At 36.1% G+C, this 13,507-nt stretch overlaps 3 protein-coding genes across 9 annotated transcripts in view; 1 reads left to right on the top strand and 2 right to left on the bottom strand.

Annotated features, from left to right (window-relative positions):
- Positions 1–13,507, bottom strand: part of LOC134533747 (uncharacterized) — a 64,832-nt gene that overhangs the window by 33,385 nt on the left and 17,940 nt on the right. The gene's annotated exons all lie outside the window — the stretch shown is intronic.
- The window catches only part of LOC134533744 (ATP-dependent DNA/RNA helicase DHX36-like), a 142,882-nt gene that overhangs the window by 121,708 nt on the left and 7,667 nt on the right, over positions 1–13,507 (top strand). For all 3 annotated transcript variants that reach the window (XM_063371356.1, XM_063371357.1, XM_063371355.1), the window contains exons 16-17: positions 1,171–1,468; positions 2,805–2,902. In XM_063371356.1, coding sequence (XP_063227426.1) covers positions 1,171–1,468; positions 2,805–2,902 — 396 coding nt within the window. The remainder of the gene's footprint in view (positions 1–1,170; positions 1,469–2,804; positions 2,903–13,507) is intronic.
- Positions 4,145–7,351, bottom strand: LOC134533745 (zinc finger BED domain-containing protein 4-like). The gene is made up of 2 exons (XM_063371358.1): positions 4,820–7,351; positions 4,145–4,723 (listed from the first exon to the last, which is right to left on the bottom strand). The coding sequence occupies exon 1, from the start codon at positions 6,598–6,600 to the stop codon at positions 5,158–5,160; it is 1,443 nt and encodes a 480-aa protein (XP_063227428.1). The 5' UTR covers positions 6,601–7,351; the 3' UTR covers positions 4,145–4,723; positions 4,820–5,157.

The raw sequence follows: 13,507 nt of genomic DNA, 5'->3' as shown, positions 1-13,507 counted from the left end.
CATCAAAATATAGTTTCTGTTCGGTTTTTTGAGACTGCAATGATGATTTACGGGCAACAGTTATGTTTTGCTGGCATGCTGTTGCTTGGCCATTACTGGTAAGGCTGATAGAAGTGTTTAAGGGCCAAATCTGTAACTTTTTTTGTAATTTACTATTTGATCATAATCACATCATCATCATCATTCTGATAATAATTGTAATTATTGTTTTAGTACTGTTATGATTTTTCAAATGAATGTATGTTTTTTCCATTGTTGCCTTCATTGAGTATGATTTGACAAACTGTTGTTTTGCTTAAGCGTAATGCTGTGAAGCATATTTTTTTTTATTTCAGTAAGTGTATTTAATCCATTTTTGTGCATTTTGTCTATTTTTTAATACATAGTTCTTATTGATTACAAGCAAAACAATTTTTTATTTTCACATGCAGCAGATAATTGATGCATTAATAGCTCAACTAACAATTTTATTGCACCGCAAATAATGTGAACCGATAATTAAGTTCTTTCATTGATAACTACTCTCTACACTCTTAATAGTTACGTATTGCATGTGTCCCATGATTTTCGTTTCCAATCTTACAAGTATTTTAATAGCTATCAAAAGTTGCCAAGTATAAATTTTCAGGATAATTTAGAAAAAGTTAGAAATCTGTATATGGTTTTATCCTTCATAAGGATTAGGTACTGAAATTATTTTATACTTTTTAGTCCGTTATAAAAACATGGTACATAAAAAAAATTGTTTATTTTATTATTTGTGGTTTCTTTCAGGAATACTGAAAAATAGGTATTTTTTATGTACAGTATATACATACACACACAATGAAATTAGAAATTTTGTTCATGGAAAGTCAAGGATATTGAATTGCAGATATGAGTGGCCATCCTGTTAGGGGTGTAAGACACTTCCCCCTTACCCTCATCAGGGGGTGGTTGGCACACTCGTGCATCAGGCTCCAGGAGGGTGCAGCCTTGGACAATGACAAAAACATATTACATAACTGAAAAAGTCCTCGGGTAACAGCCAAGTGCAAATGATTAGAATTGACACCAAATAGTCGCATATGTATCATCTCTTTAAATTAAAGGATGGTTATAACACTCAAAGGCTCAAATGCACGGCATGCACATATTCAACCTTAAACATTGTTGTTCTTGCTCCTTCAGGACAGTGGAACACAATCGACGCTCCGGCAGGAGGTATGTGAAGTTCAGCACGCGTGAAGATGGGCTGATCGGTGTGCATCCCAAGAGTTACGCCGAGAGCTTGAATAGTTTCGCTAGCCCGATTGTGGTGTACCACCTGAAACTGAAGAGCTCATTCATCCTGTTGCACGATGTTTCTATGGTGTATCCAATGTCACTGGTGTTCTTCGGAGAGAAGGTCACGTGCGACAATAATGCTCTGAAAGTCACCGATCAGATTAAGTTCAGCTGTGTAGCCAGTCATGCAGCTCTGATTAAGGTAACACAATATTGTTGTTACTAGATTAACACTGTCAGCAAATACAGTATGCTCAGTCCAGACAAGATTTTATGTAAATCTGCTGTTTTCTTTTGTACTGTACAATCAATAAATTTGGAATTTTAATTACAATGATTCATTTTGTTCATACTAAATTAGTTCATGGGCTGAAAACATAAGTTTTAGTATAAAGTAGAATTAAAACTAAAATTAAGCTGTAGGAAAAGTTGTATTTTCTGTAGGACTACGTATTACATGCATTGACTTTTGGGCATCCGGGCAGGGTCTGGTCAATCTAGTCATGATTAGTGGGGACTCTTCTGTTGTTTACATTAGCTGATTTTGGTCTCTTTTGCAAACCTTAGTTACCGTGTTTTATCGCATAATTGTCGCACATTTTATACTAAAATCTAGTTTGAAAGTACAGGTGTGACGATTATGTGAAAAAAGCATTTTTTGTTAGGTAAAGTTATTCATAAAAACAAAACCAATTCAAGGAAAGTATGTTCATTTAAAAAGTAGAGTATACAAAAGCACGCCAAACAATTAAATTTAATAAATCATGGAACCAAAACATTTTGCTCAACTTTAAATATAAAAACCAAAACTGTGACGAGAACGTGAGTCGTAGCGCATAACTATCGTAGTACACACCACGAGTAAGCGTGGGCTATTAAATGTAGTTAACTCGGCACCAGACAGAGCGCGCGCATTGCATGCAATCGATGAGCTACCTGTATCGATATTCGACTACGTGCACACGCTCTATACGGGAATCAACATAATCAAACATGAATGTTGCCAACTAGCGCTGGCTACATTTTCATAAGCGGTACACAGCGGTGATGAAGACGAAAAGATAAAAGTTATAACATTGGAAAATGTTTTTAAAAGAAAATGTACACATCAGACAACTTCGGTTTTCCGTTAATTAAATAAGTAAGCGGTAACATCCGAATGAATATTAGATTTAAACTTTAAAATACGTTTTATACGGGAAAACTACCTTCACAAAGCGCTCAGAATCTAAAAACATCATGCAACTTATATGCGAGAAATCTTTTTTCTCCAAATTTTGATGTCCTAAAATGACGGTGCGACGATTATGCTATAAAACACTGTATTATATAGTTTCAAATTTGTTTTTTGAAAAACATATCAAATTTTTTTTAATTAATTTTTTATTTTAGAATACTATCACCCACTAAATGATAAAAATAACTTTATTTATATTATTTGAAATAAAGAAAATAGTTTTACCAGATTGAGAAACAATAGTAATCTTTATGCTTGTCCAGATATTTTTTTTGGATTGACATGTATACGTACTTTGTAGGAGCTGCGAGACCAACTGGATATATTACTGAAGTACAAGATTACTCACCCGGGTTCCACCGACTGGAGCGAAAGTAACTTTGAGGCTAAGTTACTGAGGTATGTTTTTGAGAGTTGTGACAGTAAAACATCTGTACAACATATTTGAAGGGACTTACTTTGTGTGTGGGTGCCATTAAATCCTGACAAGTTTATATATATATATGTGTGTGTGTGTGTGTCTATATATATATATATATTAGGGATGGGTCGGTTCTGTAATTTTTCGGTTCCGGTTCCATTTCGGTTCTTGGAATTCGGTTCGGTTCTTCTCCGGTTCCGGTTCCTGTCTTATTGGTTGTGAGGATAATCAATCTTTAGGGGAGGGGGGGAAGAAGAAACAAGAAAATTTTAATTAGAGTTGTTCCGATACCGATACTAAGTATCTAAAAAATTTAAGTATCGGTATCGGCCGATACTTAACCTTTTTTCAATGTATCGGTATCGGGCATGGTATCGGGCCGATACATAAGTATCGGTTACAAAAAATAAAAACGGCCTTTTAAGCACTTTCAATGCACTGTCAAATACCTAAATACAATAGAACCTAATTTTTACGTACCCATAATTTACGAATTCCCGTGATTAACTTGTTTGTTTACTTGCACCATCATTTTCCACATTGTATTAATGCGTTACTTTCCCGCTTTATGAGAAAGCATTTCCCGCAGTTTACGTAGCAACAGCACTGCATTTAACACCAAACCATCAGCAAACGTGAAACTAAGCCATAATTTGAAAGTGAATAGTGTGAATGTCGTTTATTTAATGCAGGTAACTGCATATTTTTGACGCGGCAGCTTAGTTTGCTAATGTAAACAACCTACATTTTTTTTGTACCATGTGCCACGGTAAACCATACGGCCATGAACGAAACCTGTGGTGACATCGCAAAAATTACTTTTATTTTATCTCTCATCCCTTTAAATTTTAATTTTTTTGGCAGTAAATGAGTTGTAAATGCGGCCTTTACAAAAATAACGGTGGATTACGGGGCTCTTGTTAAAATAAGTTTTAAAGCAACATAACCATGTAAATATGGCGTACATTAGAAATATATTTTTAACGCAGTTGGCAGCAATGCATTTTAAACCATTGCAACAGAAACGTTGTTGCTTTTTTCTATTCTAACACGTAAACTAGTGATGGGCAGAACGATTCTTTTGACCGAATCAATTCATTTGAATCAGTTCAGTATAAAGATTAGTTCTAAAGATTCGTTCTTATGATTCTTTTCAATTATTACTGCGTGTCTTTTTTAATAGTGTAGTAATCATAAAAGGATTTTTTAAATTTGGATTCTTTTTTTTATTTATTTACATTACTGCACAATAGTATTGGCATGTAAAAATACTAAAAATATAAAATGCTGGTATCAGGGTATCGTAACAACTCTGATTTTAATGTCTCATTAGTCATTGGGAGTATTTTATACAAAATGGTCTATTCCGATATCAATTACATAGGAAATTATCATGCTCAATTGAATGAAATGAATCACTTAAGATTTTTGTTTAAGAAAACAAGCATTTTGACCCTATCAGGATCCAAGCGATTGCGTTTTTTATCACAAATGTATGCTGCAGTGCTAAAAAGCCTTTCACTAAATACTGTGGAAGGTGGCACACACAGGTACTTTCTAGCAAGTATTCTCATAGTTGGAAATGTTTTGCAATTTTTCCAGTATTCGAATATGTTGGTGTTGGCTGGTGAAGTATTTTCAGAAAAAAATAGACTGAATTCATTTTCAATGGTGCCGTCAGTCCTTTTTTCCTCGGAGGATTTGCTAAACAGATCACTATATCGAGACCACATGTCCATGCTGCTTGTACTAGTAGTTGGCTGGAAGGCAGATTCATTTGTGGCTGTCTCACAACTGTCCTGAAAAAATATAATAAAAAAAACAGAAGAAAATTAGGACAGTTGTGTATAATGTTCACTGCCCAACAAAAAAATTTAAATTTTAGCATTACTTACATCTGTTTTCAGAAGCTGCTTTGCTTCAAGCAGCAATAAAGTTTTTGCAATCTTCATTTTTTGTACATTTCGAAAAGGGTTGGTTTTAAATCTGGGATCTAGTAGAGTTGCAGATGCCAGTAGTTTATCGTCCTCCATTTCCATGTACCTTATTTTCAGTGAGGCCAACAGGTCATTTTTCACCCCTTGAAGACCCGATCCAACTGGTGCATCTTTCTGAAGCTCATTATCTAGGACATGAACTAATGGAATAACCTGCAAAAATATATTTGAAAAAAAAAAAATTAGGCCTACATCATCCTATGGCATTCAATTTTGTCTGACAAACCATTTTAATTTCAACATACCTCTGAAGCTGTTACACTTGGTGAGCTGACTTGGAGTGTCGCAGAATAAAAAACATCCAAGATAGGAATTAAGTTTTCAATCAGTGTCCACTGCTGGCCTGTCAGTTCTGGTAAATTCAGCTCTCCACTTGACAACAAAATAGCCCTTTTCTGCTCCTGTAGCCTTTTTAGCATGTGCAACGTGCTATTCCAGCGTGTAGGCTCATCCTGGATAAGCCTATGCTGAGGTACACTAGCTGTTGTTTGGCACTGTTTTAATATCTTCGTAGCACGTGCTGAGTGCTTGAAGTGACCTACAAGCCTCCTACATTGAGGCAACAAGTTGGTAACAATTTTATGGCTTAATAAGCCATCCTTCAACACTAACTGCAGTGTGTGTGCTATACATGCTACATGAACAAATGCAGACTGCTCCAGACCTGCTGTTATGTTACGGCCATTGTCTCTCAGAATTGCCACCACTTTTTCTGAAAGTTGCCAATCTGCCAACACCTCTGTTATGAATGAACAAATATTATCAGCAGTGTGGCTTACTTCTGGAAATGGCACAACTTCCACACACAGGTGATGCCAAATAAAATTTTGATCTAAATAATGAACTGTCAAGCTCAAATAATCATCATTGGATACCGATGTCCATAGATCTGTGGTTAAGGCAACATATTCCTCTATGCTCAATTTGTCCTTAACTTCATTCAGAACATCATTGTACATCTGAGGAATGACTTCATTTGCCAAACTTTTACGAGAAGGCATTGAAAAACGAGGTTCTAAATGGTTCACCAGTTCCTTGAAACCTCTGTTTTCTATGACAGAAATTGGCTGCCCATCTACACAAATCATTTTGGCAATCAACTTTACAATGTCTGTTTGCCGCTTGTCTCCACGAGGAAATTTGGTTTGCTTGTCAAAACTATCTGTTATTGTTTGTTGCCTAGAGCTCATATACACTTTAGGCCTACACTTGGTAGGTCCTCGTGATACAACACCTGAAGTTGATGCGGTTGAAGGCAATGATGAATAAGTAGATGCAGAAAATTGTTCCTTTGCTGAATTTGAATTCTCACCTGCCTCAGAAGAGGTTATGTCACCATGTGACTTAAACAATTTACTAAGACTCTGTTGTGAAGGTGGCGCATTTCTTTTATTTTTGTCTTGTTTTTCATTACTATATTTGTCACTGTGTTGACCGCGAAGATGTTTAATTAAATTTGACGTAGATTTCCATACACCTCTAGAAATTCTAGCTCCACAATGTTCGCATATAGCAAACTTCTCGTCTGGATCAAGAACAAAATGTTCCCACACAGACGACATTACCGCAACGAAATAAACTCCGCATGCACAAAGCTGAAAATATTCCTTTATTAATTCACGTGCCAATAACACAAAGTATTTATCCTCCAAACCACGACCGTAGCCAAAACAAAACATCTAAGTTCTGGCTGTGTACCAACCTCCCGGTATAATCGAATTACTGTAAAATAAAATTACTGTAAAATAAAAATTACTGTAAAATAAGTATCATGTTAAAGTAACACCTAAAAGGGTGTTAATTGTTTACTTTAATTTTTAATTACATTTAAAACATTATGTTTTAATTCTGGAATGCTAAAATAACGTTTACCGTTAATTATTATTAAAACGTATAAGTTATGTAATCCATATGGCAAATTGGTCACAATGTTTACAAAAACATGGCAGCGTAGCTGTAGCCGCGCAATATTAACTAAACGTAAATAACAGTATGACCAAGACGGAAATTTTTTCAATTATCTGTATTGTCCTACATTTACATACAGAATAAAGTGATCCCGGCACTAAATATAATATAGAACATAGTTATGGATGTGAATACATCCATTTTCTTAAGCGCATTGTCACGCCTGAGGTATGTACGTACGGTAACGTCTCCCTATTTTAGATATGCGGAATGTTTTATTTACCTATTTATTATAAATATTCATACAGTTTATAATAGAAAACACCATTAAATAAAACACTGTGAGCTAAAACACGCCTTAACAATTATGCCGAACGGTTGTGCTTTAAATTTGAAGTGTTGTGAAAATGAACCTTCACCCCTTATCTTTGAAGAACCGATCTTTTCAGTACCCGAAAACGGTTCCGGTTCGGGGGCGCAGAACCGGTGAACCGAGTACCCGAAGAACCGACCCGACCCATCCCTAATATATATATATATAGACACAAACATACACATATATATGTATGTGTGTGTCTCTATATATATATATATGACACACACATACATACATACATTATATATATAAAGAATGCAAATTAACAAATTCCATTTATATGAAAGAAAATCACTAACCTCTTTAAAAACCTGCAGTATCTTTTCTTTTCTGTGTGTAAGTGGAGTAAAGTAATTTACCGTATTTACCTGCTGATGGGTTGCCCCTGCTTGCGGGTCAGACCTGTAATTTTGACTGAAGAATCCAACATTTTCCACCGTAAGGGTCGCTCTTGAATAAGGTTCACACCATATATATATATATATATTCAGTACTGTATTTCTTACATGCCAATAAGCTGAGACACAAAACACAAAGACTTCATTTGTATCCATGGAACTCTACTGAAGAGATATAATTAGAGACCCGAAAAAATTGCAGGTTCAATGACCTTCAGGATAGACTCCAATATTTTCTACACACTCGGGCAAATGCCAACTGTTCATTGGCTGCTGACTTGTGAGTCGTCTCGATTGTGTGGCCTGTGATTCGACACTTCTATAAGTGATGGGTCTCTAATTGGCCCTCAGTCCTCCAGATTAACACTGAACCAATGGCAGAAGAAGCAGCACTAAGGTATAATTATTTGAATTTTAGCATAACACGAAATAAATCCGCGAATTTTTTAGGTGTCTATTAATAGTTAATATTCGTAAATGCTCAAAAGATGAAATTTTGAAATTTTGACAAGATTAAACCAAAATTTTAGGTTATCTGTCCAGCTTTATTTGAACGAGAAAATTGGAGGTCTTTACTGTCCAGTATTAAACCCTTGTACTCTGTTGTAAAACATAGTTGGAGTGTCAGGGACAAAATATTTGACAGCGTGACAGAGCTTTAAAAAATAACCGACTGGTGTGTCGTCGTAGAGACCTGTAAAATTCGCGATTTCAAATCCCTAAAGGATAGACTCCATGATCCTCTACGCACTCGTGCAAAATACATCTGCTGATTGGTTACCGACTCGTAACACCTGATGACTGGAATGATCATAATTCGCTAATTCTTCTGTTAAAGATTTTTCATTGGCCCGGAGTCCTTCAGATAAACTGTGGCCCCATCGCCGAAGCGAAATAATGTCAAAAGTATTTGGACTCTATCCTATCGCGAAATGAATCCGCGAATTTTACAGGTCTCTAGTCGTCAGCTGTGTCACACTTGATGGACATCCCCCTCCCCAGTACCGCTCTGCCAATCACAGAGCCGAGGGGGTCTCGACCGCGAGAGGCGCGCGTATGGAAACACGTTGACGCGAACTCAGTGTCGCGGTGGATGGGGTTGGGAAGGCCAGGGGTAGGCTAGGGAGGGTTGGGACAGTGCGAAAATGCTGACACGAGGTACAAAATACGCGATGTGTCGTTCTCCAGCCCTGGCTGCCGCCCCGCCCCTCGCGAGCGGACGAGCGTGTGATCGTTGTTTCACACTCGCCAGCACAACCTCCCCCCCCCCCCCCCCCCCCCCCCCTCCTACATCACTGACGCAATCAGCGCGGAGCTCCAGGAACAAACTGCGCCTCGAGTATCAATTAATTTTGTTTATCGCCGCTGCGCGAGCGAAGCCCACGTCTGCCAACCCCGCGCGGAGCCAAACATCCCCACCAGTGCTCTGCCAACACTCCTCCCCGGGAAAACAAAAACAAAATAAAAATGACATTCACACCCACCCCGTCTCTGGGGGGGGGGGGGGGGGGGGGGTTCGCTAGTTTCGTTTTGTTTTCGCCTGTTCGTCGTGACAATAAGGTGGGTGGGGTGCGTGTGGAAAAACAAGTTTGTCCAGTGGCGACCCTGGGCTGCTTTTATTTTTTTAACCCTTTGTTTTTTAGTGGTATTTCTATGATACCACTTTGATAAAATGTTACTATTCGCAATGTTTCAGTGGTATTGCCGAAATACGTCGCATGAGTAAGCCTTGTGCTGCTATCTGACAATCCTAACAAGAAGATCAACATTGGCTGCTTTAATTTTTCCTTCCGCCACGTCTGCTAAAAGTTACACAATAGATTATAATTTATTTTTAACATATTTCTGTGTGCCTCAAAGGGTTAAACCCTGCAACGGGAAATTTGAAAAAAAAAAATACTCTTTCAAACATTTTAAAAACTACCTGGCACTTAGATTTTGACGTATGTTTTGTTAATTTGTTTAGGATATTTAAATATTCTTTCCTTATTAATTATCCTCGGGTCAGGTTTGTACACGCTGAAGATCAAAAATGTCCGCTTTAATCTCGTCATTCATTATACGTGGCAATAGAATTTTTGTATAATTTTTTCTAATACCAAATAAATAATTTAAACACGTATTGACCAGCACATTAAGATACAAGATTTAAAAAAAATGTAATTTTCCTTTTCCCATTAGCCATTAATGTCCGAATTTTTAACAGAACACTAGACAAACAAAAAAAACATTGTGTGCGTGGTGTACCACACGTGAAAGAAATAAAAATTCTTGCTTATTAGGTAGAGCTAGAGGTAAATCATTAGTATCTTTTTTATTGAACTAGAGATAATAATTGAGAATAATAAGGATGCGGGTGTGATCTTTTTCCACGTCCTGTACTCTCGCATTCGTTCACTGGTACTTTTTTGGGAGCTTTTTTGGGTTTTTATTCCCACCTTGCCTTTGATAGTACCTCTTATCTGCTTCTGCCTATAATTTTATTGTTTTTAGGCATGATGTTAAATTACGATCTCCAGCTGAATAAAATGAAAGAACAAAAAAAGAAACACTCCAATCGAACATAAATCACAGTTATAAAGTCAATTTCATAAGTTTGTAAGTCCTTTTGACATTTTAAATCACAGTGTTCACATACAGAAAATTAACTACACTTATAAATGTAAACTCTTAAGTCTATACATCTTTCTTTTTTAAATTTTTAATCACACTATTCGCATATAAATGAATGATACTTACAAAGTTAATTACACAAACAATAACTCTTTTACACACGAATAAATAAATTGTAGATTCATTAAATTAAAATTAATATGTTAGCGTCAATCGTTAGCCGTTACGAAAACTGAGGAGTAAAAACACAGAGGCAGTGTTACGAGAATTCAGTAGCATCACTGCTGCGTCATTTCTACCTCTCCCCTGCCGTCTCCCCATCTGGCCGTTACAACTATCATACAGCATGCTCCGCTACGTACCTATCCCCCCCCCCTCCTGCAGTCTTCTCATTCGACAGCTAAAGCATGCGTTGGAGTGGCGTCGCCGCTGACTAACTCTCCTCCTCTACCGGTTCCCCCACCACTCACCTGACTATTCCCCTCGTGCAATCGGAATGTTCGTAACGTCACTACATTTTTTTTATTTTTCTTAATAACACTAAAATAAAATATTATACGATAATAATGTTGAATCAGTTTAATAAGGTTAAGGTTTATTTGTAGTAAATATTTACAGACTGATTTCAGTCGTTAAAGCAAAAAATAATTATTCAAACATATACTTAGTGCTATAATGTGTGTTTTAAAATGTTTCAGGTTAATAATTTAGTAATACTATATAAGTATAACTTCTAAGGTGTGCAGTTACTTTAAAGAATTAACTTTTAATGAATTTTAACAAGATGGACAGTATTTTAATAAAATTAACTGTCAAAATGTTTATTTCCAACATGAAAAATATGAGATTACATGAATTTGCTCTTTACCGAGGTTAAATGTTTACACATCACTGGAGAGTATCGAAAGATTGCTCACACTTTTTTTAAAACAGATACTATTGACATAATAATATTTAATAGCGGTGAACAGTCACGTGAGAGTTAATAACTATGATCACTTGTGACACTTGCAATCTCGAATTTACTTTTCATGTCAGCAAGTATCTGTAGGGAAATTAATCGGGCAAATCCCTTAACTGATTGTAATGACATGGGAAATGAATTAACCAACTCGGCATGAGATATATATATAGAGACCGGAAAAATTCACGAATTCATTTCGCGATAGGCTAATACATATACAAATAGTTATACCTCAGTGCTGCCTCTGCTATTGGCTCACAACTCACCTCGATGACCCTGGGCGAATGAGAAACGCCCAACCAAAGCTGTATCGAATCACAGGCTGCTACGTTGGGACGTCTCACAATACATCAGCCAATGAGTGGGTGACATTTTACCGAGTGTACGTAGAACTATGGAGTTCATCCTGCAGGTCATTGAACCCGCGATTTTTTCCGGTCCCTAGATATAATGGATACAAGTGAAGTCTTTGTGTTCTGTGTCTCAGCTTATTGGCATGTAAGAAATACAGTACTGAATAAATCTTGGTTCTTTGTCTGTTTACTACTGGAAGGTATGAGGTGACAATGGCTAAATCCATATCTCCCTCCACCCCCCCCCCCCCCCCCCCTTTTTTTTTCCCTTTTTTCCCCATATTTATGACCCCTCCAATTCCTGCACTACTTAACAAAAAGACAAAGTAAATGACTGCTATTTTTTATTCCCGTGTTTCCCTTGCATCTTATGTATTTATTTTTTATCCATCCCCTTGCAGCAGAGAGAGAAAAGACATCAACTGGGTGGTCGCCAGCCATGAATTTTGGGAAAAGCGGGAAATATGCATATATTTTCATCATTGCTGGAAAAAAAAAACCTGGTATTATGCTTGTATTACTATTCACCGGAAATTTCATGTATCACTCTCAAAGACAATATGCCTCTTAGTTTTACAGGTTATCTCAAACCCAGACTTTTGATATTGGAATTGCATTTTGCCGTTACAAAAAACCAATAATAGTTGTTTTTTTCCAGTTTGATAATTGGTGGCATTTCTGCATTAAAGTGGTTTTGTCAACTTTTGTTTAATTTTAATGACCATTGCTATATTAAAAATTGGTGGTTAAATACCAAAAAATTTAATACCTTTATTGTCCTTGCACACTTGTATCATCAAGATGGCGGTGGTGTTATTTTACAGGAAGTTTTAGGCTTAGGAAAAGAGTGAATATGATTTTAAGTACATACAAAGGACACCAAACGTATTGAGACATTGCTTGTGAAATGTTAATTTTACCTAAAATTTTATTTTTTTTTTAAATTTTTTATTTATTGAATTTTGTGTACTGCTTCCCACCAATTGTATGGTATGAATGTTGCCAAAATGCCCAAAATATTATTTTATATTTTATTTCGTACAGATGAGCAACTACCGTGGGAAATATTTGTAGTTTTTTGAAAAATGTAATTTTGCCGAAATGCTGTTCAGGAGAGTTATACTTATTTCTGTGCTTGATGGTCAAGTTCAGGCGTTTATCTTCTCTCATGTCAATAATGTACGGTTTTGCAGGGGAAAAATGTAAGTAAAATGAAAGTAATAAATAACTTCTCTCTGGCGAGATGGCCAACTTTAATCTTAGGAGTCATCAGCAGGATGGCAGGGTGGATTCCATTCGTCATCATTTTGTGACTTTATGAATGTCATAGGCCTAATCAAATGTTTACCTGATGTACAATGGTGCAATAAACACTACAAATATAAATTAAAAAAATAAAATATTCAGCTACACACTGCAATGTTAATTTTTTTTTAACTTTTAAGAAACTTGCATAAGGGTCTCATTACTTTTTTTTAATTTGAAAAATGTCATCAAATGTGCGATCCATATGCAGGTAAATACTGTAATTACTTTCAAGACTATTAAAACAAATACATTATTCCTAAATATAAAAATGATTAAAATCAACAATTATTGCAAATGTTAGATATAAATTTCTTAAATAGTTGGTCAAGAAGAACTCTGCAGACAAAATTTGAGATAGTTTATCACGTTATGAGACTTTTATCCATACGCCTCACTTGCAGCGAGCTGATAGTTGAGTATTCCATTTGTCAATCTCACCAATGCTTTTTACATGGCTTCTATCTGTGTTCATAGCAGAGTATCGCAGTGTTGTGGGAATATTTATTGTGTTACTTTTGGTTATAATATATTTAAAAAATATTTTTCTTTCAGTACTAGGGACCCTTAAAATAAAATTATAGGAACCTATTGAAAGAGAATTTTCAGTGTTTTTGTTGTTGCACAACTCTTTCTCTCTCTGCCTTCGTACTTTGAACTAATTTTTTT

This window comes from Bacillus rossius, chromosome 7 (genome assembly GCF_032445375.1).
Source record: "Bacillus rossius redtenbacheri isolate Brsri chromosome 7, Brsri_v3, whole genome shotgun sequence".
Taxonomy (NCBI): Eukaryota; Metazoa; Arthropoda; class Insecta; order Phasmatodea; family Bacillidae; genus Bacillus; species Bacillus rossius.
This window is presented reverse-complemented; position numbering and strand designations above follow the sequence as displayed.